The sequence below is a fragment of the Chrysemys picta genome, chromosome 1, assembly GCF_011386835.1.
Source record: "Chrysemys picta bellii isolate R12L10 chromosome 1, ASM1138683v2, whole genome shotgun sequence".
Lineage (NCBI taxonomy): Eukaryota > Metazoa > Chordata > Testudines > Emydidae > Chrysemys > Chrysemys picta.
The window spans coordinates 275188134-275206027 of record NC_088791.1 but is presented as its reverse complement, the minus strand read 5'-3'; the positions used below and the strand labels follow the sequence as shown (position 1 = coordinate 275206027).

Here is a 17894-nt window from a genome sequence, read left to right as displayed (position 1 = left end):
CTGTATTTGTATTTTTCAGTTATTTTCCTAAAGAAAGGTTGAGTCTCATTAGTTTATTTGCATATCAGAATGTGTTGATATGCAAATGAATCTAGTCTATACACTAAATTAGACACTACTTTTGCTAATTAGGAGAATACACTATACACATTTATTTAAGCAATTATATAGCTTAACATACATTTATTCAGATTCTTAATTGTTACTTTTTATTATGATAGAAAATGGTGAATGATGCATTTCTTAGACTGATTTGCAAGGATATGCTGGATATGTAAACTTTTTTGCTTATCAAAACATACTTTGTATTAAAACGAATTGATTTATTGAACAAAGGAAGTAGTATCTATAGTTTAGTAAATTGAAGTGATTGTTTTTCTGATCACCATGTCAAGCTTTCTTATGTTTTCATTTGTCATTGAACTGAACTAGTTGAATAAATTGAAATGAAGAAAATAATCTCTGCACCTGCAGAAGAGACTACTGCTGTCAAATGCTAGTTTAGTACTTCAACAAACTCTCTGGTTCCAGTGCTTAGCCAGTGACTTCTCCTAGTTCAGCAGTTTTATTTTCTTTAAAACTTTAAATGTTTTTAATAAATTATAATTTTGTGTTAGCATATGTTGTCATAATTTCAAATTTAACTTTAAATACATTTTTCTTTTTATAAATAAACAAACCTATTTAATTTAAATAAAAATATCATTGATTTTTATCCATCCTACATTTATAGAATATTTAACAGCCAAATACTTTCTTAATATATGATACTGTATTGAATTTACTCAATATATTATATTAAATTTAGTATAATGCTCTCCTTATATTCAGTGAGATCAGTTGTATAGCAAGAAAAGTAAAAGCCTATTTAAATAATATAAGGGCATTTACTGGTTTATAAGCTAATAGCTGTATCTTAGACTAATAACTAACTCAGAAATATCTGTCCTGGACTTGTATACTGTGAGTGTCTGTGACTTTATTGGCCAAGATGATTACCTGGTAAACAGGAAGAAATGTCATATTGGTGTATTGCAGTATGTGCCTCTTCTGCAACCTGGGCTCTGACTATTGTAAACCCCTCTGCACAACTGGCTATTGTCCTCCGACTTGCCCAACCATATGGCTGCCTCTGCTTGTAACCTCCTCTTCGTGTCATCCCACCCAGTCTTATTATTTGCTATATTTTCCCTGCTCCTCCTTGCTCATTATAATTTAGCTCTTCCTCCATCACTAATTAGAATAATTCCTCTGATTGAATTGTTTTGATATTAATGTATATAGGGTTAGACAGTGACATGATGGGGGGTAGAGGCTAGAAATTAGGATGACAACATTTGTAAGTATATGGATGGAGATTTGAGGACAGTTGCTACTCAGAACTGTGTAGAATGTCCAGGAATTGTGCAGATCTTTGTATTCTTCTTCGAGTGCTTGCTCATGTCCATTCAGCTTAGGTGTGTGTGCTTGCCACATGCACCAGTGCTAGAAGTTTTTCCCTCAGCAGTATCTGTAGGGGACCCGCTCCAGCATCCCCTGGAGTGGCGCGCACATGCCGTGGTATATAGGGCGCCGCCAGTTCTCGCCACCCTCAGTTCCTTCTTGCCACCAGTGATGGTGCTGGAACTGTTGCTGCTTCAGCCAGTGATGTTGCTGCTTGTTCGTACGAACTAATCATCTCCTGAATGATACTGTATATAATACAGTAATAGTGGCCTACCCTGCCACAGTAAAGGGTTTAGTATTAACATATTCGTTTTGTGGAAATGTCCATTTTAACATTTTCAACCCAAAAAAAATCTAAATGAAGTGTTACGATTTTCTCATTTCGATAATGTTGAAAAACAATTCACTTTGACTTTTATAATGTCAATTAATTTTGTTTCAGCTTTTATATTATATCATATTACATTATATTATAGTGTTTCAATATTATCAAAATGAAATTATATTTTTCATAGTTCTGAGTTGACTTTTTTCAGAATTTTTGTTTCATGGTAAATTTCAAAATGTTAGAATTTCCCAGGAATGGAAATTTTGGTTTCTGAGCAACTCTAGTAATTTGCTTACAATTTAAGACCCCTGTGTTCATACAGAATGCATTCATTAGAACTCCACACAGAGACAGTGGTCCACACGAATAGATCCCGTTACAGGATTGGGGCCTAAAGGAGCATGGCTTACCCCTGCCTTAGTATGCATAATTATACATGAAATGAGTCATTTTATCCAGCTTTTTCAAATTCCAGGTTATGAGCCTCAGTCTCATGAGCCAGTTAATTCCACAGGTTAACTATATTATGTATGACTGGGGTAACCAGATGTCCCGATTTTATAGGCACAGTCCCGATATTTGGGACTTTTTTTTATATAGGCACCTATTTACTCACACACACACACACACACACACACACACACACACACACACACACACACACACTATTTTTCACATTTGCTATCTGGTCACCCTATGTATGACGACTCATTTAGGGTTTTCATTTCTTCAAATCTGTCATAATTAATTTAATAAATTGGTCTCTTGAGATACAATTTGTGTAAACTAGCTGTCCATTTCACCTTTCCTGGGTGTCACACTGTCAGCTAATTCCTTCCTATAAACTCTTATTAAAGCATTTTGCACTAAACACCATGTTATGATGAATTTAATAATGTCTACAGACAGTTAAATATGTATGTGTATACTAAATGTCTTCTATGTAATCTTTAAAACATAATTATCTAAGTAAAAAAGCTAGTTAGCATGTTCTACAAAGAAAACCGCTTTATAGTCAGTTAATAGATAATTAAAGCGTACATTGTGAGTAGCCTCACTTATTTAGTGGATAAACTTTCCTTCATGTAGATGCCTGTGACACCAGATAGTGCAGTGTCATGTTTTATTTTTCAGGACCTGTACAGTGAAATGAGAATCAGTATAAACCAGAGACCTGGTAACAGTCGCAACTTTGGGTTCATCACAAATTGGAAACCTTCTGGGGTTTTTATACAAACAATTGAAGAAGGTAAACTAATATTTAACCCTTTTATGAACTTTGCTCTTACTGTTAATGGATTGAGACTGCTAGACAAAGGCATTTAATTTTAATGATGAATGAAAATCTTCCAAAGAATTTAGATGGAAAGAAAGTGAAAAGAAAACAGTTTTTGACTGTTAAAGGCTAAATACGCTATGCTTCCTCTGTATTTTCATCCACTAAAATTGGTTTAATTTAGAAATATTTTAAAGTGTATTTTGAAGTAAAGAAGTCTTAAATCCATAGCAATGGTGTAAATTCTGGTTTATTTACCAGACATCATTCTAAGGCTTCAGAATGTCTGCTAAATACAATTACTTACTTAGGGATATCACAGGGACATGCATATAAAATAGACTGCTCCTTTCTTGGAGTATATTTTAAAAGGTTTCACTTCCTACAACCTTAGAGACAGATGCATAGGAAAGGTATTTGTGAGCAGACTATTTTTTAATTTTAGGTTTCCTTTCCTCCACTATGTTAAAGATTGTAAAATATTACATTCCATGAGTAACTGTAGCTTCTAAATGATCTGCATGACATTTTTTTTTTGAAGTAACAAAAAGGAATTAGTCAGTTTCATTTGGTGTTGGAATAAATACTCACAAATTATAGTGCCATTTTCTTCAGATATTTACTAATATCCAGGATTAATCATTTTTTTCCTGTGGAAATGAATCTTACTCTAATCAATATCTCTTAAGTTTCTTGTAGTTGATTTTAAAGAACAAATTAAAATTATTTGTATTACATTGCTATTTATTTTTAAAAATTCAGCTATAAATTGTTCATTCAACCACCCCTTCCCACGAAACTATAAACTGTCAAGTCTTATGGAGTACACTGATATTTTTTCAGTAACATTCACTCCATATTCGATTATGTCCTTGGTTACAACTAAAATATTACCTTGCAGTAAGACAGGCTTAAAACCAGAGCAGAGAAGACACCATTGGAAGCTTCATATTGGCCTGGCACTTCATTGCATTTCTTTTCACAGAGAGAAAAATAATTGTGTAACAATCACCTTACACATTGACTTTAAAATGAAAGCGAAGGCCAGGTTTTAAATCACTGTTAATCATGGCTTGCTCCTTCCAGATATACCAGGCTAAAACAATTGATAACTGCTTTATCCAAAAGGCAATTTAAATTTGTTTTCACTGCCACTAAGTCTGTTTTACATCAGTTACTTTGTGCAAAGGCCTGTCTCTATATGCTCTTTAGTGTAAATCAGAAATATATTTTACCATATGAAGCTAGCTGAGCATTAGTTTGCTACCATAATATTCAAATAGAACTAAAGAAATACTTGTATCAAAAATAAGAGTAGAAAAATGGCAATATTTACACTTCTTCTTAGAAAGGAAAATACCTTTTATCTGCAGGAAAAATTATGAAAAAAATACCTTAACTAAGTGTTTCAATCTTCATCTAAAAGCCTGTGTACTGGAATGAAAAAATGCTCAGTTCACACAAGTGGTCATCTGATGTCTGTCTACACATGTAATCTGGAGACCCCAGCAAGTGCCATTGGTTCACATTTGGTTGGTTGGTCTGGTCCTGAATATCTTACCTTCTGGTGGTGGTATGGGAGGATTTGTGTGACCTTCAATTCTTCAGCTTTTTTCCTGGAGGCTTACTTGAGAGTCCAGCTTTTTCCCCACTTGCAATTCCATGCAATCTTTTGCTACTCCAGTTGAGTAGACGCACACCACTCACTTTGAAGACCGACTTTAGCTCAGTCAAGTCTTTTGATGTCCAGTTCCCTGCCTGGCAAAACAAGGTTTACAAAACAAGGTTGGAGACAAAATTCAGGATCTTTGAAGCTAACAGCTGTCCCCCATTGTCTTTCTAGTGCATACCCAGGTATTCTTATATGGGAAGCCATTGTGTTGCCTTTCTGTATGCTTCCCATTAACTTAAAGCAATGAAGGGGTATAATAAACATAACATTAACCCTAATGCAAGTTAAATCAATGCATTCACTTGGGAAAATCGTCTAATACAATATGGTATAACTGTACTTCACTGACCTGGTCACTTGAACTGTTGATACCATGACATCAATATTCACTTATCATTACATAGCAATTCCCGCAGCATTCATAATCTTGTTACATGTTAGCTCCATTTATGTCACCGCATATGTTAAAATTCAGCTTATCATTATTGACCGATATCAGGATGCCTGCACTGTCTTGCTTCTAAGTGAGAAAGAGGCAGCAAGAATTTTGCAATGAACAGGCTACCTGCAATATGAAATGCAAATCTGAAAGTTTCTTGTTCCCCTCCAACTTCCACAGATCTATTTTATAATAGAAAACTATATAGTACTTCTACACTAACCAAGATACCCAGCATTACATATCCCAGAGAGGCCAGTGTACGATAGCAAGTTTTACTAAATTTACTTACATTTCTGGCTATAAGCATTGTTTTCAGGAAACAAACTGAATAGCCACTTTCCCCATCCTGACTTTGGTGTAAGTGTTTAAGTACCCCCAGACATGAGGAATTTTTGGTCTGATCTGTTAGGTAGCACTGCAGACCTTGGCCAGCTGCAAGTAGATGATGAAATCATTGCTGTTGACGGCACAAGAGTTTCACAAATGGACCATAATCAGTGGGAGAAAGCCATGGCCAATGCACTAGAAACTGGAAACCTGGTCATGGATGTCAGACGATATGGAAAAAATGGTGAGTTGTTTCGCTGGCAGCTACAGCCTGTTGTATAAGGTGAATAAGCTTTGTTTAGTGAAGTTGCTCTGATGGGTTGGGGCCTGTAGTCCTTGCTTCGGCAACACCTTTTCTGAAACTACATGCTTTGTTAGTGTGTGTATTTTATTATAACACAACTTGGGGTTTCTTTTTTATATGGTTTGTATCGCAAATAACTTAACTAGCAAGTCTGCTAACCTTAAACTGGTGACCACTCTATTATGCGTTGGTCTAATTTTTGAGGGAGTGCATAGTTGCATGTACGTCCTAGATTATTTTGTTAGATACATAAGGGCACCACAGAAAGGAATTGAAAATACCCCCTTCTTGCCACCTCAGTTTAGGGGTGGAGGATAGTTCTGTCAGACCAGGAGGTGATGTCCATTCCTAGGATCCTTGCTGGCATCTGAGAGAGGCAGCAGTGTCCCCCTTTTCTGATGTAACATTGCACCCTGCGTCCCCCTCAGGATGGAGGATGTGTGCGAAATGAGCAGCTGGTGGGGAGGGAGAGTGCAGAGCTTGCCATTGCCCGACTGTGTTATGATTGGCCCATTCAGGGGAGGGCTATAAGAGCTGATTAGGTCATTCAGCCCATCCATTTGGCATTAAAAATTCCCTCCTACTCATACTAGCACCATGCTGGCCCTGTAGCATGGACATACACTTACATTCTTGCTGGGTTGTGTAGCTGCCTTGCCAGAAATCCAGATATGCTCTGGGGCTGGCCCTTTTTAGGATCAGGAAAGGATTTTCCCTCTGCCCACGTATTGCTGATGTGCAGTGAGTGTTTGGCATTCACCATTAGAAGTTCATGCATTGGGGTAAGCAGAAAAAGTTATTAGTTTAAAAACAAACAAACAAAGTGGTCTGTCACAACTTGTCTAGTGTCCAGTGTAGGTTAGGCTAGAAAGTAATGGGATCAGCTCTTGCAATAAACCTAGGAGGCTTCTCACAGAGACCTTAATTGATTTTGGGGTTTTGAGTGGTTTTAAGTCATCTGTAAATTAAGGCACTTCTCATTTATACACTCATGTCCTGCAGGAGGGGAAGGTGATGTGGGAGTCCATCTCCTGGGCTGAATTCCTGGTTGAGGTCAATGTAGAGGTTAGGCCAGGGGTAGCCATCTCCTTATCCATTTTGCTGCTTTGGTTTAGTTACGGTGAGGACAATTTCTCTTCCTAGTTACTATACAGTTAAAGGTGCTGTCTGCCATTTAAAACTCTTTACCTGTGTGGTCTAATCAATTGCAGTGTGGGTTATAACATCCATCCATAAATTTTCAGGGACAAATTTGGTGGATTGTACTCCTGTAAAACTTGTAGATAATGTTCCAGGAGCAGTGTCTGTCAGTTAAAATACAACTTACTGCTCACTCCCCCTATGGCTTGATTATAGGTGAGAGAACTTTTGTCCTTTCCAATGACATTGTTGTGAAAAAATAACTTTCAATTAATATTAATATCTATATTTGTAATGTTGAACTACAGAACTTCATGTTTATGTAATGAATCTTAGTAAACTTGCTAGTATTTCTCAAGCCCATCTTTTGACTAACTCTTGCTTGTTATGGGAAGCTGGTCTGTTTATAAAAGCCCTAACCATTTCCTGTCTTTACGAATTCTACCTACTTCATCTTTCTCTCTTCTTGTTTTTTTTTTAAAATGAGAATGTGTTTTCACTAACTTTTATTCTTTATACTTTGACTTTTCTGTCCACATTCATTTCTTGATCTCCATGTGCCAATCAGATTGGGGCAAAGACCAGCCTTCCCTGCCATATGTAAGGCATAAAACCCTCAATCTCACCAGTATGGCTACCAACATTGTAGGTACACCTGAAAATAAATGGATTGATGCAACTTCTGGAGATCAGAATTCTACGAACTCTTCAAACATATCAGCCAAAAGGGATTTCTCCTACAGCCTTCAAAATTCTGTAAGACTTTTTTTTTTTCAGGGGGTGAAGGGTGTTTGGGTGTTGGGAGCAGAAATGAAGGGAAAGCTTTAAGGCCTCACAGAGGAATAAGAAAGTAATTGTAGTAATTCCAGGAAAGCAGTTTTCATTTTGCTTTCTAACTAGAATACTAGAATCTATTAATATATTTAAATATATTAATTCCTGTGTGTCTAACTTATTTCTGTACAAAACTAGTGTAATATGTGGAGTCACAGCATCACACGGTAGCAATATTTTTGTTCTGGTAGCAATTACATTTTTAGGTAACTGATTTCTGCATAACTGTACAAAGACTGCATGGTATAGTAAAATTATTTGAGCACTGATGTAGTTTCAGACATAGGAGCACATTCTCCAGAGTGAGCGGCACAAAGGAGCCATATTCTGGCCATAAAAAGCCAGCGGACAATTCCCCTTGTGGGGAGGAACTCTCCATTCATCTAAACCTAGCGGTGGCAGCTCTTATGCTAGATGGCATTTTCACCCTAGGATAGGAGTGGGCTGAGGACTTGGCAGATTGGATCTCTGTTTTTTCAATCCGCCGCTGATATAATTTAGAGCAGCCACTAGGCTGCTCTTGATGTCTGCACCAGGCCGGTACAGAATCAGAGGGTTCCCTGATTCCCCTTTGCCCTCATTGAGTCTAGGGGTGATTCTCCCCTGCATCTAGAGTTTAGATTTACTAATTTATTCAGAATGATGACATACTGTTTGGTCTTCCTGGCTGCATAATAAAATAAGCTTGAACATCTTTACTGAATGAAGATTGATGGCTTTTTTCAGTAGACAAGGAGTGAGGAGCAGTTTGGTTTTGTCATTATATTGTTTGTGTACTTGAATTATTGTTAAGTTATGTACATGTAGTGGTCATCTTTAAAAATTTGCCAATTTTGCCTTAAATAAAGTTACTGCGGGGTTTGCTATATTCCCTTTACTTCCATATGCTTATTATAGGAAACACATGGGATACTGCTAATACTGAGATGATGTTGTTTAAGGCCAATAACACATTTTGAGTGACCTCTGTATGCCCAGATGAGTGTGTAAGCAATACAAAAAAAAAATGTACCGGCTGTTTTAAGTTTAATCAGAATATATTTTTGATTATAATAACCCTTAGAGCATGAATTCTTTAGAAATGCGCAGTACAAGGGATTTCCAGTAACAGTTTAAATGAATGCTGCCATTCCAAGAAACAGAAATTGTGTACTTTTATTTATAAACAAAACACTGGGGTAGCCATCTTGGCCCATGACATTAAGTCACCAGAAAATGGTTTCCTTTCGGCCATCATCTTGCAACTGGTCATTAATCCCAGCTAATGCCTACGGTCTTTTTATTATATAAAATATATGCAAGAAGATTTAAACAATTTCTTTAACTTGAGGAATTTATAACAACCTGACACACTTTGCTGTGTGGAATTCCTATGGGAGGAAATGTTAAACTTGATTCACATGAAATTATACTAAAATAGTTTCCTATTTGTAGGATACTGGAGCAAAAGTGATAAATGGAATGCAAGCAGATCCGAGCTCTAATGAACAAAAAGGTAAACTGTCAATATTTTCAGCTACTAATTGAGAGGAGAGAACATGAATTATATCTGTAAATATTACTAGTACAGTGAAATAAATATTAGGCCTCTGAGAAAATGAAAGCTACAAGTGTAGCACGTAGGTCCAATTGCATCTGAGAGGCATGGAGTTCTATTCCAGGGAGCATTGAATGGTTTAAGAACTGCAAACAGAGTACTGATAAGTTCCTAGATCTCAGCATGACTGGTTGTGGACTGACTGTATGGTAGGGATGAAAGAGGAGAAACAAGAAGATACAGAAACTTAACTCCACCTATCCATTCTGCAGTGGTGGTTATAACATAAAGATGCCTTATGCTGATCAGTCTTTCCTCTGCCTTTAAGAATTTGAATATTTGGTTTCTCTCCCTTCCAACCTCCTTTCTGGAGACATGGGATGAAGAGCATCCAAATATCTGTTTTGCTAGAACTCAAGTGTGATACTTCCCTCCACCCCCCCCCCCAAACCCCTCCGTATGTGGACTGCTTATTGTTGGCTCTGTGCCATAACTGTTAGTGACTCTGTTAACAAAGGTAGCCTTGGGGGGAGGGAAGAAGGGGAGGGAAAGTAGGCACTTAAACCTCCTAATAGAATTCTAATTCCCTAATGGGAACCACTTATGCAATTACATTGTATAGTATTGTAAATGTGCATGGTGGATTATAGGTGAGCCTTGTGAACAGGAGAATATATACATAGGCAAAGGCACCATTGCATTTGACTCACAGTTAAATTGAAGGTAGTAGAGGAGAAAAGATGCCAAGGAATCTGAGTTTGTAAAATCTATCAGAGACTTTTAAAATCTGGGTGGGATCTTAAGTAAGAAAAATGGTGCTGCCAGATCTCCAGGCCCACACAAAGTGGGTCAACCATGCTGTTATAGTAGATGGATAGCAGTTGTACTAAAATGAAGTACTAATCTTTATGTGATGTAACCTACTAAAAAAAATCTGCATTTGTTATAATAAAAGGTTAGCTTTTCTCTATCCTTCAGTTTTTTCCAAGTGATGTTACTGTAGATTGGAAAGGTCTGATGAATGTCATTTGTTACCCAGTGGCGATAGTCATTAAAAAAAATATGTAGTTAGCACCGTATTGACTTTTTTGTATTCTTTGTATTTTTCAAATAGAATCTGAACCTATTTCTTTGAAAAACTTAAAAAGACGGTCACAATTTTTTGAACAAGGTAAAACAAAAAGCTAACATTTCATGTACTTTCATGAAATTGTTCCCACTGTACATTCTACCTATTAAGTCTCTGGTGCTGGGTACTAAACCTTTTCAGTGTTGTTTGTTGCAACCATGACAAAGCAACATAATCAATTTCCGTTCTTTCCCCAGGGTCATCAGGTTGTTACAATTCATGGGTCTACCTTTGTGGTAATGGGCTTTGTGTGATTTTTTTTTTTTTGTAAATGTAAAACTTTTTAAACCTGTGATATGCTGTTCAAAACACTTTTCCACTTGTAACAGATTTGTTTCAGGTTTGCAACTCCCTACAAAACAGCTTAAAACTGACCATTCCAGCACAGTTTTAGTGCAGAGGCTAAAGAGTTGTTAAAATATTTAATAGTAAATTCAGTTTATTCAAAGCTGCTGCTTTACACCTATGTCCAAATTGATAGAATACAATAAAATGGATAACTTACTATTATAAAGTAGGTAACCATGACCAAGTCCAAAAAAAATGCAATACAAATTTTGCAAAAAAACTAATTGTATTTTTTTTATTATTATTATGCTTTAAGGTGTGCAAAATAAAGCGCTCATTACAGTTTTGTAGGCTTGCTTTTCTGGTATGTTCTGCATGTCACATCTCATATTTTCACTAATGTTGAATATTTAACACTGTCTTCAAAATGGTTTTGTATGTTTCAATATTTTGCTGTAGACCTTGAGGATGAAATTCTGGACCCCTGGAAGTCAATAGCATTTTGCCATTGACTCCGGGAGAGCTAGGAATTCACGGAGTGGTTGTCTTTTTAAAGTGACATTTGAAATGCCACTGCACACTTCATGCTGTTCATTTCTAAATTTGTGCTTTGTATTTTTAAACATAATGAAATTTTGAACAAACTGTTGAGATAATACTGTATTTTCCTTGGTTAAATATTTTGTTTCCTTATTATTTTTCATATAATTAATTTAATAGCAGTATTTTATTTGCAGTCCTTTTTCCCTCATTTGCAAAAAAAAAAAAAAAAAAAAAAACCAAACCATACTATTAATATCCACATACATATTGTATTAATAGTTAAAATATATGGTATGTTAATAGTTTCACTTAAGGAGCTTTAATTTTATCACTAATTATAAATTCCTGTTTTTGAAGATATATAATTAATATAAAAATGAACCTACATTAATTTGACATAAGGCCTCTGAGCCATTATGCTTTTTTGTACACCAAATTTGCTCCACTTTCTCCATGTTTTGTTATGGTGTAGGAAAAATAATAGGTTCCAATAGGTTGCTTTCCTGTTATTTTTTTCCCACCAATTAAATTTTGCAGATGAGTAACATGATCTAAACTATTGGTTATTTTGGACAATAAAATTAAATGGACAGGAATTTGTTTTTTAAATAAACCAAACAAAACAAAAACCTGAATCGTAAGTGTGTATTTCCCACAGTTTTTCCACAGTGTTTAGTTTATCAGTGCAATGCATGCAGTTTTTTTATCACTGTGGCATAAGCTCAGAGCTTGAGTGACAACCTTCAAATATCAGGTTTGACACACACTATCAAGTGTGAAAAAGTCGAAGATGCCCTCTCTATGGGAGTGGAGTAGGAGGTATTTATCTTGGTTAGTAATGGAAGATTAGTTGCTTTTGGAAGGCCTATTGGTATTAATACATGTAAAATGTGAGTCTCTAGCATCCTGAATATATAACCAGTATAACTGAATCCTAACAAAACTGTTTAAGTTAAGAGAGTAGCTTATTTGATTATGAAACAGCATTGAGTTATTTTTTTCAGAGTAGCTATGGGAAAACTGTAATTAGTCCTTCATGTTACAAGGCTGGCAATGTACTGCTAATTCAAGACCAAGTAATTATAGATAGCGTCTGAAAGATTTGAACATGTTATAGGGTTATTCTCTTTTCAAAAACTTCCTGGATAGATGTGTATTAGTTTGATTCCTTGACCTAAATAAAGGGAATAGGGTCAAATGAAACAAGTATGGTTTAAAGTTTAACAAATTATATCCTGGAATTCATACAAGTGAAACTTTCCACATTTAAACAAACCTCATAACACATAATTGTAATGTTTTTTTCATTTTTTCTATTTCCCCTCCCTACCCTAAATCCTACAGGAGGCTCGGAGCCTGCAGTGTCTGATGTGAGTACTGCTTACAAACTGCTTATAAATAAATTTAATGGAAGAGGTTATTAGTTTGTCTGGCTTTGTTCATTTCCAGGAACCCTGCTTTTATGTTTCCTATTGTTCTTATATTGCATGCTCTTATTTTGGTCAGAAACCTATCCAGATTGCTGAATAAACCTTTTTTAAAGCTCGTAATAATGGTTACAATTTAACTGTTGTTAGTGTGTAGGTTCTTACTGCACTAAGGTTCGTAAATGTTTTTGTATCTAGCTTTTAAAAATGTGTTTTTAAAATGACAGTGGATTAATCATCCTCTTTTTGTGATGTTTTAGCTCCCAGTTCCATCTATTAATGCTCCTAGTCGTTGGACTTGGGACCAAGAAGAAGAGAGGAAACGACAGGAAAAATGGCAGAAAGAACAGGAACGTTTACTTCAGGTACAGTTTAACTACATACTCCTAGACAGGGATTCCCTTGACTGAGGGAAGGATATCGGACTGCCATTCAGTAGACTTAGGCTGTTTCCAGCTCTGCCTCAGAGATGCTGTATAACATTGGATGAGTGGTTTCACTTCTGTGCACCTCACTTCTCCCATTTGTACAATAATTCCACTCATTCAAGTTTCTAAAGTGCTGTGAGATCTATGAATAAAAGCAGCAGAAGTATTAACAATTATTAATATTAGACTTTGGATGGCCTACTTTTCTGAACCTATCCAATTCTGGAAAAGTTACACAATAGCAGAGTTAGTTTCATTTTTCCTTTTGTCACTCTGTAACTTTTCCAAATTTAGAGAGTTTGAAAAGTTAGAGCGGAAAAAGGGGGAGGGGGGGAATAATAATGATCAGGGTTTTATTGCAGTCAGTGGCAAATAAAAAAAAAAGGGGGGGAGGGAGAGGCTGAGGGGAAAATGCACCAAAAATCCCAAAACTGAAAATCAAAATGTACTGTTTCAAAAGGTGAATTGAAACAAAATGTTGATGTGATGTACATTGTTTTGTTTTGAATTTTCCCTGCAAAACAATTAAACAACTTTGAATGATTTTTTTTTTCATAATTTTCACTAGAAAGAAATGGCTTTTCAACCAGCTCTACTTACAGGTCTATAACCCAGCAAATTGATTTCAGAATGATTTGTTTACAATTAATCTACAATTAATTTTTAATTAAAATGAGCCTTCTTATAAATATTAAGAACAGTTCATACATATTTGTAGTTTGCCAAACTAAGCATAATTTTAAATGCTGTGCATGGACCATACAGGATATCTTTTGGTCTTCATTAGTTTTGATTAAAATTTTATTTTTCTATAATAGGTGACCTTCACTTCCAGTTTTCTTGGTTGTCAGTCACAATAGAAAATTAAGGAATGGAATATAATATTTTATCTGGACTAGGATACTAGTAATATGTATTAAAACAAAAAAGACAGCTACTATTGTACTAATTTTTCCAACAATGGTTTGTATTGGGAATTATGCATCTGTGATAACTTGGTGTTGTATAGCCTAATATTTCGGGATAGCAGTGGACCAGTCACTCTCAAGAGAGGTGTAGAGGCTCAGAGAATAGAGTGACTTGGGCACTTCTAACCTCTCTTTAAAAAAAGGAGAAAATAGGCTTCATGTTCTTTATGGCCAGCTTTAGAGAGTGTTAAATATTTAGGGCTACAAAAAGTTGTTGTTAAAGTAGTCTTAACTTAGTTTGTTTTCCTTCCCCATTGAAAGAGGCTTTCTAAAAACGGCTTTGTGAGAATGTCAGTGAATGAACAAAAGCAATACTTTTTCTAATTGCTAGTCCTGCATATCCAGGCTGGGCTTTGGCATTAAGCTGGGAGGTTTCCTACAGTTGCCAGGCGTCCAGTTTTTGACCAGAACGCCTAGTCGAAAAGGGACCCTGGTAGGTACAGTCTGCACCACTGATCGGGCTGCTAAAAGTCCAGTTGGCAGTGCAGTGGGGCTAAGGCAGGCTTCTCATGGCTCCCAGAAGTGGCCAGCATGTCCAGCTCCTAGGCGCAGGGGCAGCGATGGGGGCTCTGTACACTGCCCCCGTCCCAAGTGCCAGCTCTGCAGCTCCCGTTGGCCAGGAACTGTGGCCAATGGAAACTGTGCGGGTGGCACCTGCAGGCCTGGGCAGCTCACAGAGCTCCCTTGCCCCTCTACCTACAAACCAGGCATGCCGGTCGCTTCCAGGAGCCATGCGGAGCCAGTGCAGGCAGGGAGCCCCACTTTCTTAGCTCCACTGTGCCACCGACTGGGAGCTGCCTGAGGCAAGCACCACCTGGCCGGAGCCTGAATCCCGAACCCCCTCCTACACCCCAACCCTCTGCCTCAAGTTGGAACTCCCTCCCGCACCCAAACTCCCTCCTAGAGCCTGCACCCCAACCCCCTGCTCCATCCCTGAGCCCCCCCACACCCAAACTTCTCCCCAGAGCCTTCACCCCAACCCCCTGCCCATCCCTGAGTCCCCTCCCAGAGCCCACACCCATCACCCTCTCCTCGCACCCCATCCCACTGCCCCAGCCCTCATCCCCAGCCCCACCTCAGAGCCCACACCCCCTGCCACAGTCCAGGGCTCCCTCCCATACCCTGAACCCCTCACCCCACTCCCTCACCCCAACCTCCTGCCCCAGCCTGGTGAAAGTGAGTGAGGGTAGAGGAGAGCGAGTGATGGAGGGAGAGGGGATGGAGTGAGTTGGGGCGGGGCCTCGGGGAAGGGGTGGGATGGGGCAAGGGTGTTCGGTTTTGTGTAATTAGAAAGTTGGCAACCCTAATATTTCCGTCTCCACGCATCACAAGTAAGAGAGATTCTTCAGGGCAAATTATAGACTTCAGTTTAGTAATGCGTGTGAGTAGTCCAAGTGAAATTAACTGAATGGCACTACTTGTGCGTAAAGTTGTGGTGTGTTTAAGTGCTTTGCTGGATCGAGGCCTTTGCTCTCAATAAACATGTACAACCTCATTATCTTCAAATTACATCCTCAGTATCATGTGCAAATTCATTAACCATCCAAAGATTATTGGTTGAACTGAGTATAATTTAACCCGCAGAAGCTCTGTTAAGGGGGATGATGAACCCAACATGAAAACAAAACTGTGTGTGTATATATATATATATATTACTTGTGTGTGTATATAGTTTTCCTACCCTTCATCTTTCCAAGGCAAGGCCTGTGCCTCTCTAGGTGTTTGTACCATGCCAATCGCATTTTGGGTACTTCTGGAGATAATAATAATAATTAATAAATAATCAGTCACAAGGTGGGTGTGGTAAGTTGGTCCAATAAATGATTAGTGATTTTTTTTTTTTAGGAACCTAATTACTAACTTGTAACCAACGCAAAAGTTTTTAGTCCTGTGATAAATAGTTAAGATTGATATTACTGTAGCTTAATAGAAGTAACTTCATAGCTAAACCAAAAACAAATCATAAGATAGGAAATGTAATAGGTTGGTGAGTCTTCTGAGGCTTAGGGTGAAATCCTGGCTCCCCTGAAGTCAATGGTAAAATTCCCTTTGACTTCATTAGGGTCAGGATTTCGCCACCTGAGATCTATTAGAATTCTGTGCTGCTTATGTTTTTATTATACTTGACATACTGCTTTGCACAAAGTTATTTTTAAAACAAATATTTTAATACAAATGAGGACGGTCGTGTTTTCCTGTCACTTTTATTTACTTTTAATATAATCCGTGACTCTTCTCACCAGGAGAAATACAAACGTGAACAGGAGAAATTGCGGGAAGAATGGCTACAGGCTCAGCAAGAAGCAGAAAGAGAGAGTTCCAAATATTTAGATGAGGTAGGCGATGCGTGTTCGTTCACCTTTCAAGTTTCTCATGATTCCTTTTTTGAGCAATAGCAGAAGTAGGTATTTAAATATGCAAATGACTTTTTTGCTTTCTCATTTGCCCAATGCAGAGAATAAATGCTCCTAAAATAAAGATAACTTTGTACAAAGTTGGTGGTTTACTTTTGTGATCAGTTGGGTTTAGACTCATTCAAGACAGCAGGACAACATGCAGCTAAGCTGTATGAACAGAAGAAATGTTTTGTTTTATAAGCCAGTTACCAACTTATACAATATCATTGTGACCAGAGTGAAAATGACCAACTTCAGCCCTGATTCAGCATAGTAATCAAGCATGTACCTAACTTCTAGCCTATGACTAGTCCCACTGAAGTCCCTAGGACTATTCCATACTCAAATTAAGACATGTGCTTAAGTACCTTGTTAAATTGTGGTCTTAAGGCTGAGCCATCCTACCTCTGAAGAATTTAGAGAAGAAATCAACTACAGTCTTGCTGATGAAAGTCTTCCATATATCTTAAAATGTCAAGAGTGTGTCTAGTTTCTTTAGGTGCTTCCTACTGCAGCTGTAGTCTGTTCTACAGCTGGACAGGCTATATTCTGGGTGTCCAGATGCTTTAGAGGCATCATTGTTCTCTGTTCCTGTATCAGCTCAGGGAGCACTTCCTCCCTCCTCCTTCAGATGTACCAGCGAGCGTCTTTATACTTATACAGTGGTAAACAGGAAAGCAAAACAAATCTAAAGCTCATATAACTTAAACAGCAAGACTGGTGTCCCTCAATTAAGCTGTTAAGTCTTTCACTATGAGCCGCACAAAGACCTTTTGTTTTAAACCATAAGTGCTGGGAGTGTGATCTGGGCTAACATGTTAGTCCTTCATTTGAAAGGGTTATTTTGCTTCCTGCATGGAAACAAACCATTCAAAGACCTTTCTCAGAGGAGTGCATATAAAAATAGAATGTCAGAAATGACTGCTAGAAGCTGAGAATGGATGATGGGATGAATCACTTGATTGCCTGTTCTGTTCATTCCCTCTGAAGTGCCTGGAATTGGCCACTGTCTGAAGACAGGATACTGGGCTAGATGGACCTTGGTCTGACCCAGTATGGCCATTATGTTCTTAAATTTTAGATGTTGAGGGATGTTGAAGGATGAGGGTTACATCATTACAGTTAACATGGATACTGAGTTTAGATATGTGCTCACTGTCGTTCACTTAAGGTTGTTTCTAAAAACCTGTAAAATAAGGAAAAAAGTGAGTGAATATTCACTAACTTACTTATTGTGAAAATTGTGTAGGAAACGAGTTTTCAGTAGGGACTTAAGAGGAGAAGGAATGGCCTGAAGCATCAGCATAGGTTGGGTGTTCCATGCATAAAGGTGGTTTAAAAAATAAAAGCTGCAGACGCTTTTGGAAAGACTAAGCAAAGGGGTAATCAAGGCTAGCAAATAAAATGGA

The 17894-nt window shown here is 37.5% G+C and overlaps 1 protein-coding gene across 39 annotated transcripts in view; it reads left to right on the top strand.

The window, feature by feature from the left end:
• The window catches only part of LMO7 (LIM domain 7), a 178155-nt gene that overhangs the window by 144288 nt on the left and 15973 nt on the right, over nt 1-17894 (top strand). For 16 of the 39 annotated variants that reach the window (XM_065581093.1, XM_065581092.1, XM_065581083.1 and 13 more), the window contains 9 exons: nt 2909-3023; nt 5574-5735; nt 7504-7691; nt 9204-9264; nt 10421-10477; nt 10633-10671; nt 12611-12636; nt 12954-13058; nt 16333-16425. In XM_065581093.1, the coding sequence (XP_065437165.1) occupies nt 2909-3023; nt 5574-5735; nt 7504-7691; nt 9204-9264; nt 10421-10477; nt 10633-10671; nt 12611-12636; nt 12954-13058; nt 16333-16425 (846 nt within the window). The remainder of the gene's footprint in view (nt 1-2908; nt 3024-5573; nt 5736-7503; nt 7692-9203; nt 9265-10420; nt 10478-10632; nt 10672-12610; nt 12637-12953; nt 13059-16332; nt 16426-17894) is intronic. The other 23 variants (XM_065581097.1, XM_065581095.1, XM_065581090.1 and 20 more) reach the window with 5 other exon arrangements.